The sequence below is a fragment of the Solanum stenotomum genome, chromosome 4 (genome assembly GCF_019186545.1).
Source record: "Solanum stenotomum isolate F172 chromosome 4, ASM1918654v1, whole genome shotgun sequence".
NCBI classification, from domain to species: Eukaryota; Viridiplantae; Streptophyta; class Magnoliopsida; order Solanales; family Solanaceae; genus Solanum; species Solanum stenotomum.
The window spans coordinates 60,734,324-60,760,902 of record NC_064285.1 but is presented as its reverse complement, the minus strand read 5'-3'; the positions used below and the strand labels follow the sequence as shown (position 1 = coordinate 60,760,902).

General features: G+C 33.9%; 3 protein-coding genes across 3 annotated transcripts in view; 1 reads left to right on the top strand and 2 right to left on the bottom strand.

Annotated features, from left to right (window-relative positions):
• LOC125862923 (probable protein phosphatase 2C 55) overlaps window positions 1-26,579 on the bottom strand; it is a 217,629-nt gene that overhangs the window by 119,203 nt on the left and 71,847 nt on the right. The window lies entirely within an intron of this gene.
• On the top strand, window positions 7-524 carry LOC125862933 (12-oxophytodienoate reductase 1-like). The gene has a single exon (XM_049543057.1). It carries the CDS (start codon window positions 26-28, stop codon window positions 374-376), a length of 351 nt encoding a protein of 116 aa, XP_049399014.1. The 5' UTR covers window positions 7-25; the 3' UTR covers window positions 377-524.
• LOC125862926 (12-oxophytodienoate reductase 1-like) lies at window positions 7,957-10,477 on the bottom strand. The gene is made up of 4 exons (XM_049543050.1): window positions 10,078-10,477; window positions 9,847-9,977; window positions 9,597-9,773; window positions 7,957-8,875 (listed from the first exon to the last, which is right to left on the bottom strand). The coding sequence occupies exons 1-4, from the start codon at window positions 10,227-10,229 to the stop codon at window positions 8,283-8,285; spliced, it is 1,053 nt and encodes a 350-aa protein (XP_049399007.1). The 5' UTR covers window positions 10,230-10,477; the 3' UTR covers window positions 7,957-8,282.

Sequence of the window (26,579 nt, the reverse complement as noted above, 5' to 3'; positions counted from 1 at the left end):
AAATCCAAGTGCTTTGGGACTTTACATGGCTGAATCCTTGAATAAGTATGGCATTGCATATTGCCACATGGTTGAGCCAAGAATGAAAACACTTGGGGAAAAAGTTGAATGTCCTGAAAGCCTTATACCCATGAGGAAGGCATTTAAAGGTACTTTTATTGTAGCTGGTGGTTACGATAGAGGAGATGGAAACAAAGCTGTGCTTGAAGACCGAGCTGATCTTGTTGCATATGGACGTATGTTCATAGCTAATCCGGATTTACCAAGGAGATTTGAGCTTGATGCACCTCTCAACAAGTATAACAGGGAAACATTCTATACTTCTGATCCTGTTGTTGGCTATACTGACTATCCATTTCTAGAAACCACAATATGACACCGAGGAAGCACTAGATATGATACTCTTTTTCTGGATGTAGGGGGTTTGTAAGATGAGATTAACTAATATCCACGTTGAACTTATATATCATTTGAGTAATTTCTTCGTTGTAATAAAGGCAGTGAAGTATTAAAAGTTGGATCAATGTTCATATCTTCAAATGGTAAGAGGAAATCTTTAAAAGAAATTACCTACATCAGATCACAACTCAAGTTCAGGCAATTCTTCTCAGGAACGGTTTACTAGCAGAACGTTTCTACCTATTTTCAACCACAACAACAGTTTTCCACTCGTGTTTCATCTTCTCAACAGAAGCTTCCTGCGTATTCTGCAATATACCGCCAACCAAGTTACCCCTACTCCAGAAATTTTATGCTTAGTTTTGGAACAACACAACATAATGATGAAATGAAGAAGAATGAACCGAAGGCATCGCGAGGGAAAATAAGGTTCAGCAGAAACTTTTCTTCATTCATAACATATTACAAAAAAAAAGCAAAAACACATATATCCTAATTAAGTTGTTCAGACTCGGGTGTGGGTGTTCCGATAGGGATGTGGATCTAGAGATTAGATCTTTCACGGTCTAAATTTTAAGATTGTAGATATGGATTCGGGAATGAGTATGCGTACCAAGATTCGGCTCAAAATAATTCAAATATTTGAAAATGCTGATATATATCTAAATTATGTGACATTATGAGGAAAACTAACAAGGTATTTCGAGGAGAATCTCATATAGAGATGTAAGGAAAAGAATTGACATAAAAACGTCTATATACAAGGTATTTAATTTGCTTCAATTTTACCTTAGCTTTTGTTTTTATTACACAAATCATTGTATTTTCCTGAATTTCTCTGCCATTTTCGATCAAAGTACTCAAAATTGATTGACAAGATTTGGTACAGATCCATACCCACTCCCACGTCGTGTCAACACAGGAGCAACACTGAAAATAAAGAGTCAGAACCTATTTGTATATATAAACTTTTCAAAATTTAGTAGAAGTCCTTAATTACTTATCTTATCGTTATTATACTTTCTCACAAGGCATATTCTATAAAATAAAGAAGTCATTCCTTTACAAGAGAATTATTGGGACGTCTGGTGGTGACAGCACTGACACGGACTGTTTGTGGAGTGTATTTGAGAGTGGTGTGTGCTTGTGACTTTGATAGAATATATGCGTCCACTATTAGTTAACGGATTAGGTCCCTTGACTCAGCAAGAACAATAATGAAGAATGAACAATGAAAGGAAAACAACACAAGCAGTTTACATGGAAACCTCCTTGTTCAAGGGAGTAAAATCACGGCCTGTTACACAGAATTTTCAATTGTTTTCACTAATCTCTTCAAGCAAAAGTGAAACACATATTACAACCCCAAACAAGATTAACCTCTTAATCTCAAAGCTAAGTAATAACCCTATTACTTACTGAGCCTAAGCAGATACCACACCAGTGGCGTAGCTAGAAATTTCACGAAGGGTGTCCAAGAATTATATAAGCAATTTTTTTTTTTTGATAAATGGACGCACTAAAAAATTCAAAATCGAACTATGTACTATGAATATTTTTTTTATGAACAAATGTTCTAAAATTTTAAAAATCAAATCGCATGATATGTAGCTTAATCATTTTTAAGTTTCAAACTTACACAAATCTCTAGTGACGACAACAATATCGAGACACGAAAAATTGAAGTAGAAGCAAATGAGGTCTTCTTTTGTTTGCTTTTAAGCGTTGTACAAATATTAGAATTTTATTTCAAAGTTTAATGAAAAGAAATAAAAAATCAAATTCATTGAAAATTCAATTAGCTTTATTAGATTTTTAAGTTAAAGATTTATAAGAAACTTACTAACTCTTAGACAATTAAAAGAATAATAAAATATGAGCTCTTTAAAAAATGACTTGCTTTTAACAGCGTTATACAAATATCAGAATTTTATTTCAAACTTTAATGAAAAGAAATAAAAAATCAACTTCATTGAAAATTCAATAAGCCTTATTAGATTTTTAAATTATAGATTTATTTGAACCTGCACGTCAAAGCTCTACAAGAGAGCCTCCAACCACTGAGCCACAATAGCTTATTATGACAAGGGTATCCAAAGTATTAAATTTAACCATTTTGAATAGGATTTTACTTAGGTGTACGGTATAATTTTCTGACGAAGGGTGTCCAATCACTGTAGCTCCGCCCCTGTACCACACTGCCCACTAAGCTATCAACCCTAGATAACTTAGACTTCAACTAAGCAGATATAACATTACCCACTAAACCAGCTAGCTCCTAGGTGATTTAGAATTTGACTAAGCAGATACAACACTGCCCAGATCAGTTAACTCTATCTGATTTAGACTTTTACAAAAAGAACAAAAGATCTAAATTCTTTATAGATTAGGTACAAATTTACAATGTAAGCATGGAAGTATAACTCATAAGACAACTATGACACTTGCAGCTTGATCAGGTCCCTATTGCGCTTTTGGAGAATACTTCACCAAGATGGGTCTTTGCTTGTGTTCTTGAGAATTTTCAAGATGCAAAAACTAAGGTTATGTCTATTGAGGAAACCCTTATGAAGGATAGACACAACCTTCAAGGCCATACCATTGGCCGAGGTTTCTGCCACAGTTGGAGACTGTGCACCAACTAATTGTACTTTTACAGCCTGTCATTTGTATGCACAGCGACACAAGGATCAAGTCCCTTTACAAGGTCTCATGGTTTGTCAAATCATCAAAATTGCAAATAACAAACTTGATGTTGTAAATGAATAGAGTCCCCCCTGCAGAGTGTGTTGCCTGTGTAAAATCTTAATCACTGCGTGAGGTGTTAATTGAACTCCCGGAGTAATTAATTGTGTGTATAGTGTCGTGTTTGATGATTGAATTCCAGCCTGGTGATGTGTGTATGTGTTTACAGTGTAAATATCTGCAGACTTGAAGTTATTTCAAGTTCTTTAAGCTTGCTAGATATTAGCATTCAATTATTTTTGAGCTTAGGCAAAAGATAGGTCTAAATGAGATTGTTTTACTCTTTTAAGTATTTTGTTGGCGTCTTTCATGTGCCCGATTATGATTTTGTTGATGATTCTATAGCATGCTTACTTTTTTTGCATTTGATTGCTTGATGGTACAATCTTATTGCATTCTTGTATGTGCTTTATGTTGGGTATTTGACCTGAGTTTCTTACTATAAATATGCTCTTCTTTTCCTAAATGGAAAATAGAAAATCTTCATATTAGGCTAGTCCTTTTGTTGTAGGAAAAAGTTTAGGACTCTATAAATAGAGACTCGTTTCTTCTAACTTAGTAACATTCTTAATATAGTCCTAGGGCCTAGAGAGTTTTGTGTGGTGGGAAACAGTTAGACACAAGTGATACGTTATCACTTGTGTGAACCTCTTCTTATTCCGAGTGAATTGGGTAAGATTATTTCTCGCTATATTTTGTACTCTCATATTTATATAGTGGATTGTTCATCTCCTTTGTGGACGTAGGCCGATTGATTGAAGCATGTTAAATCTTTGTGTCTTATGGTATATTTATTGTTTGTCTTCTTACTCATAGTCTTTAGAGGTTTGCTTTGCTAGCTTCCGCATGATATCAGATTATTTCAGTCCTAACACTTTACACTTGCAATACTTGGAAGATGCATTGGTCAAACTGCATTGCAGTTGTGTCTTAAATTTTGTTGTCAGGAATCAGTTCATGTTCTGTTGAAAACAACCTATTTACGTAATACAAAGTAGGATTAAAGTCTTTGTACACCCCCATCTTACCCAGATCTCTTTTGCAATTGGAAGTTCGGTTTTCCTGGTTAATCAATGGAAGAAATTGAATTAGTCTTCTTGTGGTTCATTTTGGAATTGAAGAATTCTTCCACTCCACAAATCAGCTTTGGATTTTAGAAAGTTTTCTTGGAGGCCATTGCAGAAAGTTTCTTCTTTGCAATTTTGCTATGAAGAAGATATAATTATTAAAGAATTTTAACAATTGATTAGAAATTAATTAGTGTAAAATATAAATAACAAAAGAAAAATTAATTAATAAAGAAAGAAAACAAAAAGGATTAAAAATATTATAATTTATGACATGGCGTTGAAGTATCGCTAATGTGGCAATGAGTGTAATACGTCACATATTGTAAGAGTAGTTGTCACACCCCAAATCCGGATGTGATGGCACGTGTCCATTTCCCACCGGACACGTCAGCCTAACCCAACCACAACGATAGAGAAGTAGAAATATGAGAATAAAAGATAATAAATAAGCGGAAGACTTTAATTAAGACTCAACACTATCCAGAATTTGGTTGTCACATGTACAAACCTCTAAATACATAATTCGAATAAAAATATACAAGTCTCAGAGTATAGTTCTCGAATAGAACAAAACTGAAAGTAAAGATAACTCAAGGGCACGTCTGGAATGAACCGCTACCTCTCGAGTATGTCCCGAAACTCAATCTGCTAAAGAAAATACTAAGCCGAATCTGAGAGAGAGCTGTCAACCTACACAATTGTGTAGAAGCAAGGGTGAGTATCGAAAACCACAGGTACTCGCAAGTAACTCTAAACTAAGCAAAACTAGCAGCTACAAACAACTCCTTTCAATCCCAACCGAACTATCGAAACTTCAATCTAGCAGCAAACCAACCAACCAACCTATACTAAACAGATCATATTCAACAGCCAGAACCAACAGTATATCCTCATCAACCTCAAATCAATAAATAAGAGCAAGTAGATCAAATTCCACATAAGAAGGGTAAACCGATACAATCCACACATCACAGACAAAGATAAGGCAAATGCGATGCAAAATGCAATAATGATGTCATGTAGTCGTGATGCATGTCTGTCCTACGAAACACATCTGTTGACGTAATCAGTCCGCACTGAATACTCAAATCAGAACCCATGGGGGCCACACATGGACCATGTATCACCGCCGGAACCAGATCCCATCGGCATCCAAATCGCTAGCCGGAACTAGTCCATCTCATATATCTCTAGCCGGAGCTAGTCTCAACTGTGTCTCATATCCATCCATCCTCATATCAGTGTCTCAGAACTCATGCAACAGATAGTTCACACATGGGATGAATAATGAATATGCACATGTCATCAATCACAATCATATCACGATCACATCATAGTATTACACATCATCTGTCTCAATCACAACCATATCACGACCACATCATAGTATTACACATCACCTGTCTCAATCACAACCATATCACGACCACATCATAGTATTACACATCACCTGTCTCAATCACAACCATATCACGACCACATCATAGTATTACACATCACCTGTCTCAATCACAACCATATCACGACCACATCATAGTATTACACATCATCTGTCTCAACATCAATGTCTGTATCAATCATAGCCTACTCATGCTTTTCTATCCCCTCAATATCAGTTATCACATGACTTATTCAACAAATTCAAGTCACATATAACACATTTAGCTCGTTTTATTCCCCATCTTTCATTTACAACAATTTCAATCAACAAATAAAACTCATCCTCAATCCCCATTACTCCCCAACACAATTAGAAAAGTAGTCATGCGTAATCTAAGAGTTTTACAAAGTTTGGAAGTCACTTGCCTTAAAATGAACTCCAAAAGTTACTTGACTTGAGCCTTTCCTTTCCGAGTATAATCCGGATCACAATAATCTATTCAAACAATTATTCACAATCATAATTTGAGTCCAATGACACCAAAATCAAGAAATTTAGGGAAAACAGGCAAAACAGTCCAAAAGTCTCATACCGAAAAACGATATCCAAATATGAAAATTTTTGATGTAAAATGATCCTTAAAGTATTTGGAAGCTAATGGTGAAAACCAATTTGAAAACGGAGTTGAAATCAATTCACAAACTCAATTTGAAGGAAAATCCACGTTCTTGAAGAAGCCTAAAATATTCGGATTCGAAACCCCGACTTGAAAATGAAATATCTCTTGAAAAACATCTTACCCATGCTTAGATAAGTTCAATTATGAAATTTTATCAAAAACGGAGTTAAGATCGACCTTGAAATTCTCAATTTATCAAACTTTAACTTTATCGGGAAAGTCCAAATTGTACGCGATTAATATGATGAAAATAATTGATGAATCAATAGTTTTATGTTAAAATCAGTTTACCCATAACATAAGGATCGTAAATATACCTTTTTCATCAAAAAAGGAGTCCAAATCGATAAAACCCAATTTTTCCCAAGAGATTTACGAATAGGAAAAAAAACCAGATAAAGAAATTATGAGAAAATGTCGAATTGAAGATTGAATACTAACCCTCATATTAATTCAAGAACAAACCCATAGGAATCACTCCATTCCGATCTCTAGAACTCCCGATATGCTCAAAATACCAAATGAACACAGTCTGAGATTTTTATAACAGTACATGGCTGTTATGCACCAGAAAAACAGCAGTTAATCTTTCACTAAAAAGGCCGTAATTTCCTCATACGATAGTGAAATGACCCGATTCTTTTTTGTAAATGTCTTAAATAATGATACGGACCTGTTCGTTCAATCGGAGCTCAATTTCATGCTCGTTTGCCCAGTCAAATATCATTTCTACTCGGTAAACAATTATTTCTTATTTGCGATAAAAGTCCAACCTCGGGTTAGCGAAAATGCACCAAAATTTGCAGATAAGTCCTATAATTCATGCTCAAAATTTCAGAACTTTCGGAATAATTTTTCGACCTTTAAAACTAATAATGAACCCTTTAGTTGCCACAATTTGCTGAAATAGTGTCAAAACATCCAAGAAGCTTAAAAGCTCACCCAAAACTCATTTGGCACTTCCCGAACACAAACCAAATATGCTACTAGCTTGAAAATGACATTTCGGACTCAATGAAATAGTCGGAATTTGAATTCGAGGTCTCCTTGACCCGGTATCCGATAAGGCGTCAAGAAACTAACTTAAGGCTCAAAAACTCGAAACGCACTCGGGGCCTCTAAAAATTCAACCAAGACTCATTCTAAACTTAGAATCACCCCTTGAATCCAACAGTGCCCTCGAAATTCCATTTTGAGCACCGGAACCTCGTTTGTTGACCAAAGTCAACTCTTGATCAAAATTTCACAATTTTGCAACTTAGGACCTCAAATCTTCGTTTTAACTCCAAATTCGACTCCGTAAATTCTCATAGACCCGTTTCTACATTCTAAAACTGCTGGAATCGACGGAAATCCGATTAGAGTCTCGAAACTCCAAATGACTCGAAATAGCACTTTTAACCAAACTTTAACTCTTAAAAACTCAACTTTTCATCAATTTTCCTTCAAACCAACTTCAAAAATACAACAATTAGGAATCGTGGCAACTATCGGGAGGGGTAAAATGGTCATTTTATGAAAATTTCCAAAAATGACCTTTAGGGTCATTACAGTAGTGTTGTACAACTTACTTTTCGGGACAAGTTCATGGGCAATTTATGCATTTTCCCAATTCTTTTATTGTAGGCTTGTTTCAACCATATTTATGGTATGCATATCTTTAACTTTATCTACTAACATAATTGCAAAAAGTAGTTATTTTATTTCATTTGATACTCACATATACTACAACATAGTGTGTTTATACATGAACATACATGTGTAGAAAAATTTGAAACACTCGATGTAGCTAATAATAATAGAAGATAGACCGATGCACCTTGTATATCAAGCCCTCACTGGCCGAAATGTAGAGCTAAGAATTAACTCACAATGATCGGTAGAGCGTGAATTTATTTATCATTAAATAAGATGAAAACATACGGAATTCAAGTGCAGAAAATGTTTGTGATCTTTATTAATAGATTACTTCTTTTGTGAGACAAGAAGTATCTGATAACCCTTGGCATCATGCCGTGGTTTCAAGAAATGGATAGTCAGTATAGCCAACAACAGGATCAGATATGTAGAATGTCTCCCTGATAATCTTGTTGAGAGGAGCATCTAGCTCAAATCGCTTTGGTAAATCTGGATTGGCTAAGAATAGACGCCCATACACGACAAGATCAGCTCGGTCTTCAAGCACAGCTTTGTTTCCATCTTCTCTATCGTAACCACCAGCTACCAAAAAAGTACCTTTAAATGCCTTCCTCATGGGTACAAGGCTTTCAGGGCATTCAACTTTTACCCCAACTGTTTTCATCCTAGGCTCAACCATGTGGCAGTATGCAATGCCATACTTATTTAAGGATTCAGCCATGTAAAGGCCCAAAGCACTTGGGTTTGAGTCTCCTGATTCCATGTAGTCAGCAAATGGAGAAAGCCTTATTCCAACTCTGTCAGCTCCTATCTCATTTACAATCGCTTCAACTATATCAAGTGCAAATCTACAACGGTTCTCTAAAGACCCTCCATATTGGTCAGTTCGATCATTGACTTTGTCTTTCATAAACTGGTCGATTAAATAGCCGTGAGCTCCATGGATCTCAACCCCATCAAATCCTACAAATTGAACAGATTACATAACACAAACTTGGTTTGAAAGAGTGTTAGTTTGAAGACAATACTGATGTGATAGCACATGGAAAGTCATTCAATGAAAGGATTGTACATCACAACTGATCAACTCCCCAATTAATTAATCTAACAAAGCACCTATTTCAGCAAATATTGTGCAAGATTTAAGTTGTTTGTTAAAAAGTCTAGACCTAATTTCATTTCCTTATTCACAGAAATCCATTATGGACATAACCAAAAAGTGAATCATTCTGGTTATTCACTGAAGAGCACCAGTGAAATGCCACTTAGGGTGTGTTCGGTATGGAAGAAAATGTTTTCCACTCACCAATCAAACACTAGAAAATAAGTAAGAACACCACTTATTTTCCAACAAAACATTTTCTAGGAAAACACTTCCCATGAAAAGCATTTTCCTTCATACCAAACACACCCTTAGACTGCATATGTAACACTGTTCGTATACATTATGTTGCGAAGGTTACAAAAACATTTCTTGTCTCTCTGTTGTATTGTTTGCAGCAAACATTCTAATTCAGTGTTCATATATGTCAGTTGAACGAGAAAATGATATGGGTAGCAGACTTCAAACATATACAATATGAAATGAGTTCACATATTTTAAACAACGTTTACCTTTTCCTACATAGAACATGTTAAAATCATTCTATTTTACCAAGCAGTGAACTTTAGAAGAAATTTTTACCAGCTTCAATGGCATTTCTAGCAGCAAGCCGAAAATCATTAATAATGTGAGGAATTTCATCTGTTGCCAGGCGGCGTGGTGGGGTAAACTGTGCAACATCTAGGCCATTGGAACGAATTTGAGGTGTTAATGGCTTGTCTGTGCAGGAGATAGGATCCTGTCCATTGGGCTGAAAACCTGTAGATAGGTGTCGATCAAGAAGCACAAAAGTTACATTTATTGATACATTAATTCTGTCAAAGTGAGTTACCAGTGTTGGAAACTCTGCCTACATGCCAAATTTGGCAAAAGAAGATTCTTCCTTTGGCATGCACTGCATTTACAATTGGTTTCCAGGCCTCCACTTGCTCCTTTGTCCATATTCCAGGAGTATCATTGTACCTTCAATCAATATGGCATATAGACGAATTTAGAAAGAGTATCCGGGAGGAATGTAGAACGTAATTATAAACTTATTGAGAACTTGGTAAATTGTGGTTACCCTTGGACAGTGTCAGAAACTCCAGTGGCCTCAGCTATTAGAAGACCCCCTTTTGTGGTTCTTTGGGAGTAATAAAGGATAGCATGTGGTTGAGGAACATTGCCATATGATCTTTGCCTTGTTAATGGCGCCAACACAACTCTGCAAAACATATTAAGTGTTACTAATAAGAAGTAATTCACAAAATGTCCATCAATTCAAAAAGAAGCGTGCTTAAAATTATAAGATAGACGAGATATTTGAGATAGTTGCTCAAAATAATACTAGATTTTAATTCCCTTGAATAATATTGTGTATTCAATGCCCTTGCAGCTTTAAATATAAGAACCACACCATCTTTATCCATCAAATACATACGACTAATCAGAATTAACAGAATGCAGCTTTAGATGATGCCAGGGAGATAAGAACACAGTCACCGTCTGTGTTCTCCATTTTCTCATCAACAATTTGAAAAACTTCGGAGTATCACTAAAACAAATAAAGAGAAGTCAAGCTCAACTCTAACTTGATGGAAGAAAAAGTTCATCTCTGATTGAATTTCAAGTTTTAACCAAATCAAAGAGTATTGTGGATATCAATTTATTTATTTCATCATTTTTTCATCTAGTATTGTGGACATCAATTAGTGATGTTGCTATAACATGGGAATCTTTTAAATTTGCACAAATAAGAAATCTGTAACAGCAAAACAATGAAAGAACAACATTGATCAATTGAAAATAGGAGAACCCTATTTTCAATTATCAAAAAAAAAAAAAAAAAAAAAAAAAAAAAAAAAACAAGAAGTGCATTTATGATGTTACCAAACGAATAGTGCATGAACTTTTTTTTATTACGAACAATCTTCTCACCAAACGAATCATTAATAAGAAGTGCATGAGCTTTTTTTTATGACATTCACGAGAAGAATCATTTTTGTAAAAGTACTTTTTGAAATATATATATATTTTAATAAATCAAATATGAAATGTCAGAATTATTTTTCTTTACTACCAAACACATGCACAATTTGCATATTGCAACATTTTTTGGGTGACATCAACACTGAGTCAAAATTTATGATGAGTCAAACTTAGCTTTTCGTTTGGTCTTGGTTGGAGGTATTAATATGATTTTTACGTTGAGAAATTATTAGAATGGGATGGGCGGATAGAGAATGACAAGTGCCGTGACTACCCTGACAAGGAATGATGGAGAATGACAAGTGCCGTGACGTACCCTGACAAGGAATATTAGGACGGTCAAATAAGCAAGTTGCTTTGAAATTTGAAATATTTAAATGAGTTAAAATAAAAATTGAATTGAATTTTGACTCGCTCAAGTTTACTTTGAGCTCAAATGGGCTAAAAATTAGGTTGGGTCATGATCCGCTTGATCTCAATAATTTTAACATGTTGTTATTTAATTTTTATAATCACAATTTAAATTTCAACTCAAGATTTAAAAAAAAAAAGATGTTATAAATGGATAGTTAAATCTAAAAAGATATAAACTATATTGTAATTCATACATTCAATATAGAAATATACATTACATCAATGCAAATAAAGAATCTTAAAACGAGTTGAAATTAAAAATTAAATTGGATCAAATTAAGGATTCTCTTAAAATCACTTAAAACTTGAATGAGTTGAGATTGAACTCAATTCAAATTATTTTGAGTCTAACTCTTAAAATTTTGAACGAATTAAATAGGTTACATATAATTGAGCTCATTTTTTACCCCAAAATGACCATTTACTTTTCCCAAAACATATTTAAAAACTTTACTCTAAAATATTTTGTAAGTTGTGTTGTACTGTTGTACCATTTAGCAGTCTTTGTAAAGTGAATAGAGTACTTTATCTTAATTGGTGTCCCACTTTACCTTTTACCTTTTAGGGGTCGTTTGGTAGAGTGTATTAGAAAAAATAACGCATGCATTAGCACTGTGTATTACTAGTACCTTGTTTGGTATTCTTTTCCAACCTATGTATAACTAATGTTTGCATTAGTTATACACTCTATTGTGTATTAAAGTGTGTATTGCTAATACCATGGATTTTTAGGTATTAGCAATGCAATGGTTTTAATGCATGCATTAGATTAACTAATGACAAAACTACCCTCTATTAATAATAATAATAATAATTATTATTATTATTATAATTATTATTATTATTATAATAATTATTATTATTATAATTATTATAATTATAATTATAATTATTATTATTATAATTATAATTATAATTATTATTATTATTATTATTATAATAATTATTATTATTATTATTATTTTGTAAAAGAATGTGGGGGTATTTTGGTAAACAAATATTTTTTTAATAGTCTTTATACAAGGCTTGCTATTTCCAATACATCAAACCAAACAATGTATAAGAAATAATGCAAGCATAACTAATGCAAGCATTACTAATGCTTGCATTACTAATGCATGCATTACTAATACATCATAGAAGCATTATTCTTATACACTCTACCAAACGACCCCTTAGTCCATTTGGAAATGAATACAACCAAACTACTTTACAACGGTCATTTATTATAATTATATTTCATTATATAACGGTCATTTGTTATAATTGTATTTCATTATAATAATGTGTTATTTTCTTCATAATTAATTTTTATATTATATTTTATTTCTCTACACTTTTTGTAAAATTGTCTTTTTTATAATAACATTGTAATAATAATTTATAAGTAATATATTATGTATAAAATAAAATATTAAAATATTTATGTCAATCATCACTAATGTCATGCACATAGTAAATTTCTAGCACAAATATCTAAAGGAAAAAAATGTATTTAAATGGTGCCCATCAATTATGATTTCAAAAGAAAAGGCTATTGATGTTGTCTTCTTTATATTTATATTTTTTCTAATTTTACGTATTCTTGTTTATGAAAGCTAAATGAGATCTAAACGTCAAATATAAGTATACATATATAAAAACACATCACTATATCAACTATGATTTTTTTTAGACAAATGTTGTCACAAGAGAGAGGCTTGATTGTATCACTTTTGTATAATTGAAAACTAATTTAATTTTAAAATTTTCATTTTACCCATAGTGAAATGATTATTTTATGAATGCTAATAAAATATTTTAGACAAAAATTTAAAAAAAAATCCTTTTTTTTTTAATTTTAAATTTTGTGTGAAATCAAACTATATCACATAAATTGGAATGGGAAGAGTAATATTTTCCCCCTTTCGAACTTTTACTTGATTAAAATTATCTTTCAAGTGGAACAAGTATTATTCACTTTCATCAAATAAAATTAAATTAAATTGCAAATTAAAGGCAGAATGGTGCTGGAGATTCTTTGTCACGATCCAACTGATCGGATCATGCATGCACCTACTCTAACATCTAGATAAGATAATTCTTACCACCCAATTTAAAAATGGGCAATGCAAAAATCAATAAAACATAAGAAAGCTCTTTAATAATTGAAATAGTCATGAAAACTCCAGATTTAAGGATTACCTTTTCACAAATAACCGAAAAATTCCTCTCAAGGAACTAGTCTAAATAGGTACAACATCTACTAAGATAAACAATGTATAAAAGAAAAGAAGACACGCCTCTCACCATAAGGAAAGAGAAGTAGAAGCTGTTGGAGATTATCATTGTCTTAGGGGTAAGATACTTTACTCAACCCTGCAACCAGACTACGCCAAGTGACATAGCAAAAGTAGTATAAGTACAAACAGCACGTACATGTAGGCATTATCGGTCGACCCGAATCACTCACATAATTGATAACGCTCAAATGTCCTCCTTAAAATCAATTAAAAGGGACAACAGTCGTAGTCAATAAATACCCAACGAAGAGTCGGGATCGAATCTCACAGGGAATGGTATATCGTAGAGAATTCTTATAAGGAAATTTGGATTGTAAAATTGCTCATTTGTAATACTAAGAACAAGTGGGTGGATGATTCCACCAATTTAATCAAAAAACTTGGTTATCATTTGTCACAATTAAACTAAAATTTCGGAGAATTTAAGAGTTAACAAGCAATCTAGGGGTGCGGGGATTGGAAATTGATGTCGCATAGGGGCAATTATGTTGCTCTATAGTAATGAACATCCATGAATAGGCTAGGTCATCTTCAATGATGCTAATCATCTTTTGATCTCAAAACATCTACGCATAGGATCTTCTTTCGGTCTAATCTATATGTCAATCTAAACAACCTAATACCTTACTCTATTCTCTCTTTTGATGCAAAAATAGGGCAAATAGATTCGACCCGTAACCTCTATTTTCAAGAAAGTTACATACATCAAACCTAAATTTCTAGTATTGGACTAATTACCCACTCCAATCAATCTCTTTCGAGCATCAACCAGAGATCAAAAGTAGGAATTAAGTTTGCAACCTTAACCCATAAATTAACCCTATGCTAATTAGCCCAAATTCATGTATGAACAACAACAAAATATAGCATAACACAATACCCACTAAATTAAATCAACACCCAACCCCATAATTGTACCCCCTAGATCTTGGGATTTCAGTCATCCATCACAAAAAGCAAATAAAATATACCTTTCATGAAAGCAGTCATGCGTAACATGAAATTAAACAATTACAAGTAAATCCACTTTGGATTCAACTTCAATTTGTCAAATTCAAGAACAAAGTTGAAAACCCCAAAAGCTAGAAAGTGTTCTTCACAAGGGTCAAGTGTTTTCTCTCAAAACCCTAATATTTCTCACTCTTTCTAATCTCCAGAACTCTCTTCTTTTATCTATCATTTGGGCTATTTATAGTTTCTCAAAATTTGGCCCAAAAACTCAATGCGCGTCTCATTCGGTGACATTAGTCCGCCTCATCGAGCCCGCCCCTTCGGCAAATCGCCTCTTGTGCTTCAGTTTGCCATGTCATGCTTTAGATTTCAGGTGTTTGAACCTCAGTCAACGAACTCGTTTGAATCTGCCTTTCACATTCGGTGAATCACCGAGTACCACCTTGGTTCGCTATTTGAGCATTTAGTTTTCTCCTTGCACTTTCATTTTCAGCGACGATCAGCAAGGTCGCCTTTCTCATTCGGTGCATCACCTTATCTTTTGGAGTTTGCCGACCTGTTTCGATAGACACTGTCATTTTGAGCGAGGTCATGCTCACTAGGCGATCCACCTTTCTCGTTTGGCGATCTACAATATATAGTTTGCAATTCTTTTTGCATTTTTGGTCATTCTTTCAAACATCAATCATTGCCTTGTCCATTGGCCTTCACAGTTGCAAATCATCAACATATCATCAGAAGAGGATAAAATTAGACATTGAGGACACTAATTATTGAGCTAAATAGACCTCAAATGAGTGCAAATCTACCATTCATCAACACCCCCAACTTAAACTTTTGTTTGTCCTCAAGTAAATCAAGAACACAATTAGCTCAATAAGGGTGTCTACAACATTATTCAATGAGAGATAACAAACAATTGACATAACAAGTCTAGTCTCAATAACATGCTACACTAAATCATGATAAAAAAAAAAACTTCAGATGATGACTAGCTGGTTTCAACACAAGCTTAAGCTCACTTTAGCTTCTTGTCTAATGCAAGACCATGTTTCAATAAATGCATTCAAGTGCCCTCACATCAAGAATAATTTCATGCTCTCACAAAGAAAATAAACAAAGACATAAGGAATCTATGCAACTCTCACTCTCTCAAAAGAGAAATACATGTGAGCTTCATCCCATAGGTTTGCCTATATTTTCCAATCATCACCCACAACCTAGTTCATGCAATATCTCAAGGGTTTTTAGGGCTTGTAATTGGGCTAAGGGTTAAGGTATGGTCAATTTGGCTCGGTGACTTCACCCTCTCAAAACATTGTTGCAATAATCTTTCATCTCTTCTCAATTTCTTTTCATTCTTTTTCATTTGAGAACTCAAACTTTGACTTTTTCACTCAATTTATTTGGAATCCCCTTTATTTCACCACTTCCCTTTTTCATTTCCATTTTTCAAGATGTTTTCATCACTATGATAATTTTTTATTTTTAATTTATAAGGAGGTGTTCCTTCTTTTTGTAACAAACTCCAAAGTTGAGTCCCATTTCATCTTTCTTTGCGCTTCACTTGGCTTTCATTCCCTTCCTTTCCACACCCCAACTTAGGCTTTTAACTAAGTTGACTATTTAAACATAAAAATGCTTCAAAAAGGATTTTACGTGAGAAGGTAGAGATAATTTGGCTCAAAAGGTTTTCTTTTGGTGTTTCCAACAAATGGGTTAGGCTCAAAAGGTGTCAAAATGGATGCACACCCTCACAAGGTCGTCACAAAAGATTATGGACATTTGGGTTCCCTTTTTGAAATATTGCCCAAGATCATGCCTCGCATTTATCAAGATTTAAACAGTTAGACTAATAAGGTAAATTCTAGGATTCCACACATATTCTTTCAAGTAAGACCTCACCACACATGGCACTTCAAAATACACTTATTTAGTACATCCCAAAAGATCAAAAGTTCATGTGTGATGTTCATTGCAAGGCTCACATCAAAATGTAGTTAGTGAACAAAAGATTCAAAGAGATTGCTCAAAAGCGCAATCACATCGATTTCATTCTCATAACACCAACACTCTATATCATGTTCATCATGAGTACTATTCAAGATATTGATATTGAACACAATTGATCCTCGAGTCATTATCAATGAAAACTTCAAGTATTTCACGATTTTCAAAACTCATGGGGGGTTGCAAAATTAAGAGAGAACGAAAAAGACAAAAGAGATCCACTCAACCAAAAGAAACACTATAATATAAACAAAAGTAAAAGTTAAAAAAACTACAAGCAAAAAGGGGACTATTGGCTCAAAGGCCCTCACCCCACCAAAAAGAAACAAGCAGCGTCCTCAATGCAATGAAAAATAAAAGTACGAGAGGCTGATATAGAAGGGTCCCCCTAACAGACTAAGCTAGTGGAGCACTCTCATCTGGAGTCTCAAGAAGGGAAGCATCATCCGGGACATTAATACCCGATAATAGGATCACCGGAGGCAGCAATGGAGTTTCAACAGGGGCAACAATACCCATCATAACACTCAGAGGAATGTTGGATTCTAAAGAGACTCAACTCGTACCAACCATTAAAGTCTCCCAAAAGGATCTCTCCAGAATCTCCTGAATAATGACCTCCTTAGTCTCTTGCATCTTCGTAAAAGTCTATGCAATCCCATGCTCCTCACTCGTCAAATACTCGTCATTCATCTCCTCAGACAAATCATCATCGGCCCTCTCAACATCCACATCTGCATCAATATCAACACTCACAACAATCTTAGGTTGCACACTAGAAGTAGGCTCACTACTAGGCATCTTTAGTGACATGGAGATAGGTGCATCTGGTAGGGGAACCTCGCACCATAGCATCGAGAGAGTGGGAGTTCCTTTAGGGGAAAGTCAGATGTGAGGATCAAACCATCATCTTCCAAGAGGTTGGTCTGGACTATGCGGAAAGGATACGTAGCAGGCATGAACAGTTGATGCTCATCGATGAAAAGAGGATGGATGTGGTTTGTCATGGACAACTCTATCAGAATAAAATGACCAAAGCATTCAACAAAAAAGTCAAACCTCGACAGTTCACACCAGGGAAGTTAGTATTGAAGAAGATCTTTCCTCACCAAGAAGAAGCCAAAAGGAAATTTGCACCAAACTGGCAAAGACCCTATATGGTTCATAGAGTACTCTCTGGAGGAGCAGTAATCTTAGCAGAAATGAACGGCAGAGTGAGCACAAAGCCAATCAATTCAGACGCAATCAAGAAATACTACATCTGAAGACCTCAAGATTAGCAATTATTTCTGGTACTTTTGCATTTTTTGATGTAACAGAACTACGTTTAGACCTGACTTCCCACGATGGGGTACGTAGGCAACCCATATCGGATCCCATCTCCCTTAGAAAACCCAAAATCATCATTTCCATGTATTTAGAACTATGCTCGACCTGAATTCCCTCGATGGGATACGTAGGCAGTCCTTTTCGGATTCGGTCCTTTACATTTCATATTTTTCAGTCGTTTCTTTTGTTTTTGAAGTACGTCCTGACCTGATTCCGCTTGGATACTTAGGCAGCCCGAGTCAGGCTCGGTCATTGCATCACAAGTTTCTTGTTTTTCCTTCATATTTTTCAGTCTTCTATTGTAATTGAACTACGTTACAACCTAATTCCATTTGGATACGTAGGCAGCCTGAGTTAGGCCCGGTCATTACATTTCATATTTTTCACTCTCCCCTGTTGTATTTGAACTACGTCCTGACCTGATTCCGCTTGGATACATAAGCAGCTTGAGTCAAGCTCGGTCATTGCATCACTCCCACTTGTATTCGAACTACGCTATGATCTGATTCCTATTTTGGGGATACGTAGGCAGCCTGAGTCAAGCTCGATCAATGCACTACATAATTTCCATTTTTTTTACCCTTAGGAAACACGTCCTTATAGTTAGCGTAACCTCAGAATATGAAGAATCTTGATCGTCATAAGCTCTGCAAAAAAGCTAGGAAAGTTTCATCAAGAGGGTAAAGGCTACAAGAAGACTATGTTGGATATAGTCAACAAAATGAAAATCTCGATGGTCTTTGAAACATGTCATGATCTAAAAAACGTTGAAGGATTAATATATATATATATATATATATATATATATATATATATATATATAATATACGTAGTATAGTTATTTTCCAGACAAATAAGCTAATTCTTTTCAGGTTTTTTTTTCACCTACCAAGTCTCTAGGCTAAGAAACTATGTGCAAGGCTAAGAAAGTGTCGAAGGATTCCAGTGACAAGGCTTCAATATGCGAATCGATATAAATCAACACCCACTCCCAAACTAAAATTTTCTTCGAGTGCAGGAATATAAAAATCAAGGAAAATAACATCAAGTCTCGGGGCATAATCGGAAACACCACTCGACTTCTCACAATCATGAGCCAAACTATGCTTTCCTTACGTTATTTCTTAGAAGAACTTCAACCTACATATTATGTCTAAGAATATTTTATTTAAATCTCTACAGGTACGCTCTAGATCCAGATCAAATATTGAAGAAAAGAGGATCCTCGTAGAAATATAGGATAGTTAGCTTAGTGTCAAGATTACTCCACCAACTGGAGGTTGTAATGTAACCTCATCAATAACTCCACCGATTGGAGGCTGTACATAGTAAACATTGTCAAACTCTACCAATTGGAGGCTGTACATAGCAAACATCGTCAAACTCTGCAATCGGAGGCTGTGTATAACAAACATCGTCAAAATCCGCCAACCGAAGGTTGTACATAGAAAACATCGATAGAATTCCACCAATCAGAGCCTATATATAAGCAAAAGAAGCAACACTCCGCCAATTGGAGCCTGTATATAAGCAAAAGAAGCAACACTCCGCCAATCGGAGACCACATCATAGTAACGTCACCGAAGCTCCACCGATCGGGGGCATGCAAGCACAACGACACTTTCATACACTAACAATAATATGTCACATTACAAGCTTTACAAAGCCAGATACATACTTTTACTTTACAACTGCCCCGCCAAGCGGAGGTCTACATTACAAGCTTTACATGGCCGGATACAGGCTTTTACATTACAACAGCCCCGCCAGTCGAGGGCCTTTACATTACAAGTTACTTTACATATATCACATTCACAACACAAAAAACGGGGACATCAACAATCGTTTGGACATCTACACTCTACTCTTTACATTCCAATTTCAATTCATAATTTTTGAACCGCAACAGGTACTTTTCACCTTTTTACATGTTTTGCAGGACAACACATTATAACGAGGAACTCCCTTTAAGCGGCAAACTAAGGAAAGTTNCCAACCGGAGGTTGTACATAGCAAACATCGATAGAATTCCACCGATCAGAGCCTGTATATAAGCAAAAAAAGCAACACTCCGCCAATCGGAGCCTGTATATAAGAAAAAGAAATAACGCTCCGCCAATCGGAGACCACATCATAGTGACGTCACCGAAGCTCCACCGATCGGGGGCATGCAAGCACAACGACGCTTTCATACACTAACAATAATATGTCACATTACAAGCTTTACAAAGACGGATACATGCTTTTACTTTACAACCGCCCCGCCAAGTAGAGGTCTACATTACAAGCTTTACACGGCCGGATACAGGCTTTTACATTACAACAGTCCCAACAGTCGAGGGCCTTTACATTACAAGTTACTTTACCTATATCACATTCACAACACAAAAAATGGGGACATCAACAATCGTTTGGACATCTACACTCTACTCTTTACATTCCAATTTCAATTCATAATTTTTGAACCGCAACAGGTACTTTTCACCTTTTTACATGTTTTGCAGGACAACACATTATAACGAGAAACTCCCTCTAAGAGGCAAACTAGGGCAAGTTGGTGCAATGTCAAGCATCACTAGCTACGTCAATGATTCACTTTCAAATCTCAGCTCGACTCGATTTTCAAAAGTTTAGATAACTCTCTCAGGTTTCACTTCATTATAACCCGACACTGGGGCATTCTTTTAAAAAATTATCCCTCTACCATAAGTCTCCAGAAGAAATTTCTACGGAGCATTTCTCATTCATGTTCTTTAGAACTATATCTCGTCCATCTATTCGTGCTAATCTCTTCAAACCTCACCATCAAAACATTTCAGTATTACCATAATTCGATACTGGGGCAAATTTTTCTAACAAAAATTTACTCTGTTCCTACACTCTCGAACTACATATGGCCTGATTTCTCATGAAACCTGAGATATGTAGGCAACTCAGAAGCCAGAGTTCGGCCATAACTCCATAAACATTTCTTGCCAAGTTTTGCTAAAGGTGTATTTTAGTGGGTCACCTAAAATTGGATCGTGTCAATATTTCTTTGTCCACGTCTTCTCTACTCTCTTCCATGGACAAAGAAAGGGGTAAACTGTTGACACCCAAGTTTGGCTCTCCGCATTTTGTTTAACTAAAGTTTTAATAATAATAATAATAATAATAATAATAATAATAATAATAATAAAAATAAAAATAATGAAATATATATATGTTACGAAATTGTAGGAATACGAAAAGATTTTTAATTATTATTTACTTTGTTTAATAAATTTATTTCATAAATACTATTTTTTATAAAAATTAAATATATTATATAAATATTACTACTGTCTCATTTTTAGATTTCACGTCAAATAAATATTTTTCTTAAGGGTTAGCTCGATTTTTCCAATTAAATATAATTTATATTATTGCGATGAATATTTTTTTTGACATTTTTAAAATTAGGAAGGCTTAATTAATTATTTAGTTACTATTTTATATTAAATTTTTTTCAAATGACTAATTTTATCAAATAAGTTAGTTTTGTAAAATTATTATTGTTAATTTAATAAATTATAGCTATTTAATAAAGAAAATGTTATAATTTAAATAAATTTAATTTGAACAAAATTTGGCAATCCAAGTATTTTAATTCGGCCAATCCACGTGTGCCACATTAGAAGCACATGGATTGTGCTTCATCATATTCGATCTCAACCGTCCGATTTGATCTAAGGGCCCAATTTAATTCAGTATATATATATATATATATATATAACTCTTGATTAATTTTGACCATCCGATCAAACGATCAGACGGCCCAAAATAACCAAGACTTTTTAGCCTTCCCAAAATAAACTCCACCGCCCCTACACTTCTCTTCTTTCCCAGAGTTGCCACCCTATACTCTGTATTTTTCTCAGAGATCACGTTCACCCTCCCCTTTCATCTTCCCCAAAGATCACCTCAACGATCTTTCTTTTTCCAGAAATTGGACGCTCCAGGCTCCTCTTCCATTGTCTCCACCACGTGATCCCCCATCTTCCCCTTCATGATTTCTTTGTTGTTTCCTCTGAGAGTCGTGTTTCCAAGAATTCAAATTTTGAATTCTTGGAGCCCAAATCGACTATAAAAGGAGGACTTAAGGTCTCAACAAAAGATCCAGGAAAAAAACAAGAAAATCCAATAATCGACTGAGAATCACAAAATAGCTCTACTTATTTTTTTGTACTTCTCTGCTTTTGTTTTTGCTTTCGACTTTTAATTTGGAAGTTGAAATCCTTGACGTCAAAGTTCTTGTTTGCTGCTCCACACAAGGTCAGTAATCATCCTCGTCTTACATTTTGTTTTCAATTTCTAGTAATAAGATTATAATTTTGTGTCGTTATCTCGATTCTGCCCATCTAAATTCGTTCAGTTATAAAAATGGTTAGTAAAGATTAGTGTCAATGAGAGGGACTTTTGATTTGCCAATCCGATTATGTGCGTGTTTTATTTCTCTAAATGTAAATGCTACCTCTTAGACGTATTTTGTACACAGAGTAATTTCAGGCAGTAAACTTAAGTCGAATCTTTGTTTTTGTCATCTATATAACTGAAATCGGTTCACTATTCTTGTTTGAAATTTTTACATGTACATGTAACTAAGAGTGTAATGTTATGAGATTAAAGGTTGAGTTGAGGAGTTTGCTCTTTGTTTGAACTTAGCTACCACAATTACGATTTGGTTAATAAATCAGTCCCATGTGACTAAAAAGCAATGTGGTTCTGCCTAAGGAATGTTGTTAATGTTAAAAGAAAAAGAAAATGTATTAACAGACCTAGTGGTTTAATGATTTATGTATTGATTTGGTATGCTTGTGTTATAAGTTCAACCTATCCTTGTACATTTGTAGTCTTCATTATTTAACTGAGGGTAAATAGCAAAATCCTTGTTTACTTTCTGCCTAATGTAGAATAGTATTTTCTTGCTTAATATAGACCTACGAACTTTTCGGACGTGAGTTACCTGTTAGAATCACTTTATCAATAAGAATATTCAAGCCTATCTCGCTATGATCCTCGCTGAAACTTTGTGCACTTTCAACTCGATGTAGGATAATATATGGGATGGATGATAGTTTATCGATGTTTATTACTCACTGTTACAAATTGTTCTTTTCCTGAAACCAATATGAGAAGATCTTTAAAAAACTGAATTTGTGAACCTCTAAGGAAAAGTCGCTGATGTATGTAAAGATTGAATCAATTGACATTCATAAATGAGAAAATATTTTGTCTTGTGAAATGCATATCGGATTTGTTTAAATACTCTTGTTTCTTTTCTTTTTTTTGATAACTAGATGCTGAAGGTTTGAATCAATATGTTTTTCTGAAGGTTTCTACCATTCCCCGAACTTGAATGCAGCCTTTCGTTTCGGTTGACTCTAAATGCCGCATTTTGGGTTACACTTTAAAATGTAAATATCATGTTTAAGTCTTCACATTTTTAGTGCCTGTAAAGTGGATGCTATCTCCCTTGTCTCTAAATTCTAGAATCTCGACTAGGTTATGCACATTTTTTGTTTGCCCTGTAGCATGTTACATTTTGTTATCATTTTTCTTTGAATCTATCATATTGTTCTTAATATAAATTAATTCCTAAATAACTAAGTCGTCTGCTTGACTCTTTGCCGCTGTTTGTTTTGGGACTTCTAATGTTAAGAATAAAGGAAAGAATTTTATTTCTTGCTCAACACATGTGAAATAGCTCATTACCAGTAGCTTTTCTTTGCCTATTTGGTGTATTTTTCAGTTAGTATTGGCTTTGTTTCGTTGTCCAGCAAGACTCTTCACGACAATTTTCTTAGACATTAATGATGAGCAAGTCTAAGTTATGCAAGTTACAGACTGTTTAAGTAGCTGAATATTGGCTAGAACATGAACAAAAATTATGAATGTGATTGCCTCCTTCTCTGTTTTGGGTTAAAGTGCACCATTTACTTTGCTGAAATTTTTCAGATTTTAGTTTGTATATAGCTGCTGCTTTACCTTGTGAATTAAATAGACTAAGTCTACTTTAGCTCTACTTAATAGCCGATAGAAGTATTTATAGAAGCCACTCTTTACTCCTTGGAAACTAGGTATGAATATTAGTTGTGTTCTCTTCAGAAACTATGTTTTATGTTGTTTGTTTCCTTTGTTAGACTTAGAAAGAATAAATATATGTATTCCTATGCTCCAACAGGCAATTGCAGACATACTTAAAGATCACTTCATGGTTTAGAAAATGCATTTATGGTTTAGAAAATGCATTTAACAATTACGCACTCCAAATCTAACTTACGAAAAGAGGTTGATCTATAAAAAATATCATATCTATTAGAATGTGATTGCTGGTACAAGTTAACTCAAATCTGGGTTAACAGATGACTATGTGAAATTCATTTTTGATTTGCTTCTCATAAGTTTGAAGCTCATTTGCTAACTTTTCTTTTCTTATTTTTTGTACATGTACACTTGAGAGAGCATTTGGAGTTGTGATACGACTCCATTCATCTGTCCAAATCAGATTTGTGCTCGCCTACGTTATCACTTGTGTCTAGCATCCTTCATCGCGTCAATAGTGTCCAGCGCTTCTTTCTCACTCCAAAATTTCCACGTTCTTTATATCATATATGTGTTGTTATCTTTTGACTAACATTTTACACATAAGTATTTCGCATATATTTACGCTTGCTTCTATTTGTTTCTGTTTGTATGAACCGACTAAGGACACTAGTAAAGTATAGTCGTTCACCCCCACATCCCTTTAGGTATTGGGTTTATTATAGTTATTTAGTTTAGAATGACATATTTCAACTAAATTTTATTTGTTACTTAACACATTTTGGTGGTTATGAAAACATATCTTTTAAAGAAGTTCACACGGGAATAATATCTTCAACTGTTGTGAATTTATTTTCAGATTTTTCTCTTTATAAACAAGTATTTAAAGTACAAGGTTTAGCAACTTAAGTTTGATATTTTGGGACTCGAAAGTGCAGATTTTGGTGGTTCAAAGTGCAGATTTCAAGGTTAAATATATCACCTTTCTTGAGAGTTTAAGAGTGGTATATTGAGTCCCAAAAATGCAGCGTTTTGAGATAAAAAATTGCAGTGTTTTGAGCCCAAAAAGTATAGCGTTTTGAGCTCAAAATAGTGCCGAATTTGAACTCAAAATGTGCATGATTTGAGCACAAAAATGCAGATTTTTAGCTTAAAAAACTGCACCTTTAACAAGCTTTACAAAGCAGATTTTTTTAAAGTTTAAAAAATTATTTTACTTAAAAGATTATTTTGCATAACTTAAAGTATAGTTTTTTTTTTCAACTAACTGTTATTCTTCGAGATTTTAAAAGTACAATAGTTTGGGGTCCAAAGGTGCTTTAAACATTATTTTCGAAAGGAAGAAGAACATCATTTTAAAAGCTGAAAATGGATGTTATAAGTTTCCTAGAATTGTTACCCCGTTTTTCTAGTCTTTGAATGTTTATCTTAAGGGATAGGAAAACTCATCATTTAAAACTCCCAAATAAATTTGAAACTAGCTTAGAGGCTAAATCAATTATTCTTTAGAAATATTTTTAAGGCTAATATATTTACCTGTAGAAATACCCTTTTTTTAAAGAAAAACAAGTGAGAAAGTAGGCTCATATATCTAACAAAATAAATATAACTATAGAATAAGTCCCAATAATTAGGCCCACTTTATATTCTTTTGACATCACCCCTTTATGAAAAATATATTTGTTATTGTCATCGAATATTACTAAAACATTTTAATTTCTTAACATGCTATTTCAAGATTTTATATATGCTAACAAGTTCAAAATACAAGGTACATACATATATAGTCATACACAAAAAGGTACAAATCCTATATTTTTTTTAGTTTTCTCTATACGTAACTCATTATTTTGTTACACTTCATATTATTTTTTCTCATATCTACTATCTCTTTTACTAATATTATTTATTTATTTTATAATTTATAAATTCCTACACTTAAATATACATATCACTCTACTACATATAATCTATCGTCAATTTACCTATACGTGTACATAAATAATAAGTATTCATATGTTTTAAACAACTTGCATGTATATACTACACTTTATAATAAACATATTTAAGATCACAAACTTTTATATAATATTTTAACATTTAGAATCATTATTATTTATTTCATTTAACCTCATTTTTCACACATACTACTTTAAATTTAAACCCGACTATAATTTTATTTTTTACGTCTTAATTCTATATATAAATAAGCGACAAATTTTCATATCCTTTAAACTCATCATTTATTTTGGATACATTTATATAAGACACATCTATATTTTTCAACATATAAAATTATCATACACTTTAGTACATTTATTTATTTACCGTATGATAAACATACTAATATTAATTTTATAGACATATATACATCGTACCTTGTATTTTACTCTTTTCTTAAAATGATAAAATTTACTTACCATTGATTTTTTAAAGAAAAAAAATAAATAAACAAGTTTTCCTAATCATATTTTCCTAAATTGAGTTTGAGGACTATCTTCAGATAGGCTCTGAGGGATGCTTAACACCTTCCCCTCGAGTAACCAAA

What these genes read in the sequence shown, in the direction of transcription:
- LOC125862933 (XM_049543057.1), top strand. Translation starts at nt 26, where the DNA reads ATGGCTGAATCCTTGAATAAGTATGGCATTGCATATTGCCACATGGTT.
- LOC125862926 (XM_049543050.1), bottom strand. Translation starts at nt 10,229, where the DNA reads ATGTTTTGCAGAGTTGTGTTGGCGCCATTAACAAGGCAAAGATCATAT. An exon ending in AGGCAGAGTTTCCAACACTG is followed by an intron (nt 9,774 to 9,846) that starts GTAACTCACTTT and finishes ACCTATCTACAG; the next exon opens with GTTTTCAGCCCAATGGACAG. An exon ending in TAGAAATGCCATTGAAGCTG is followed by an intron (nt 8,876 to 9,596) that starts GTAAAAATTTCT and finishes TTCAATTTGTAG; the next exon opens with GATTTGATGGGGTTGAGATC.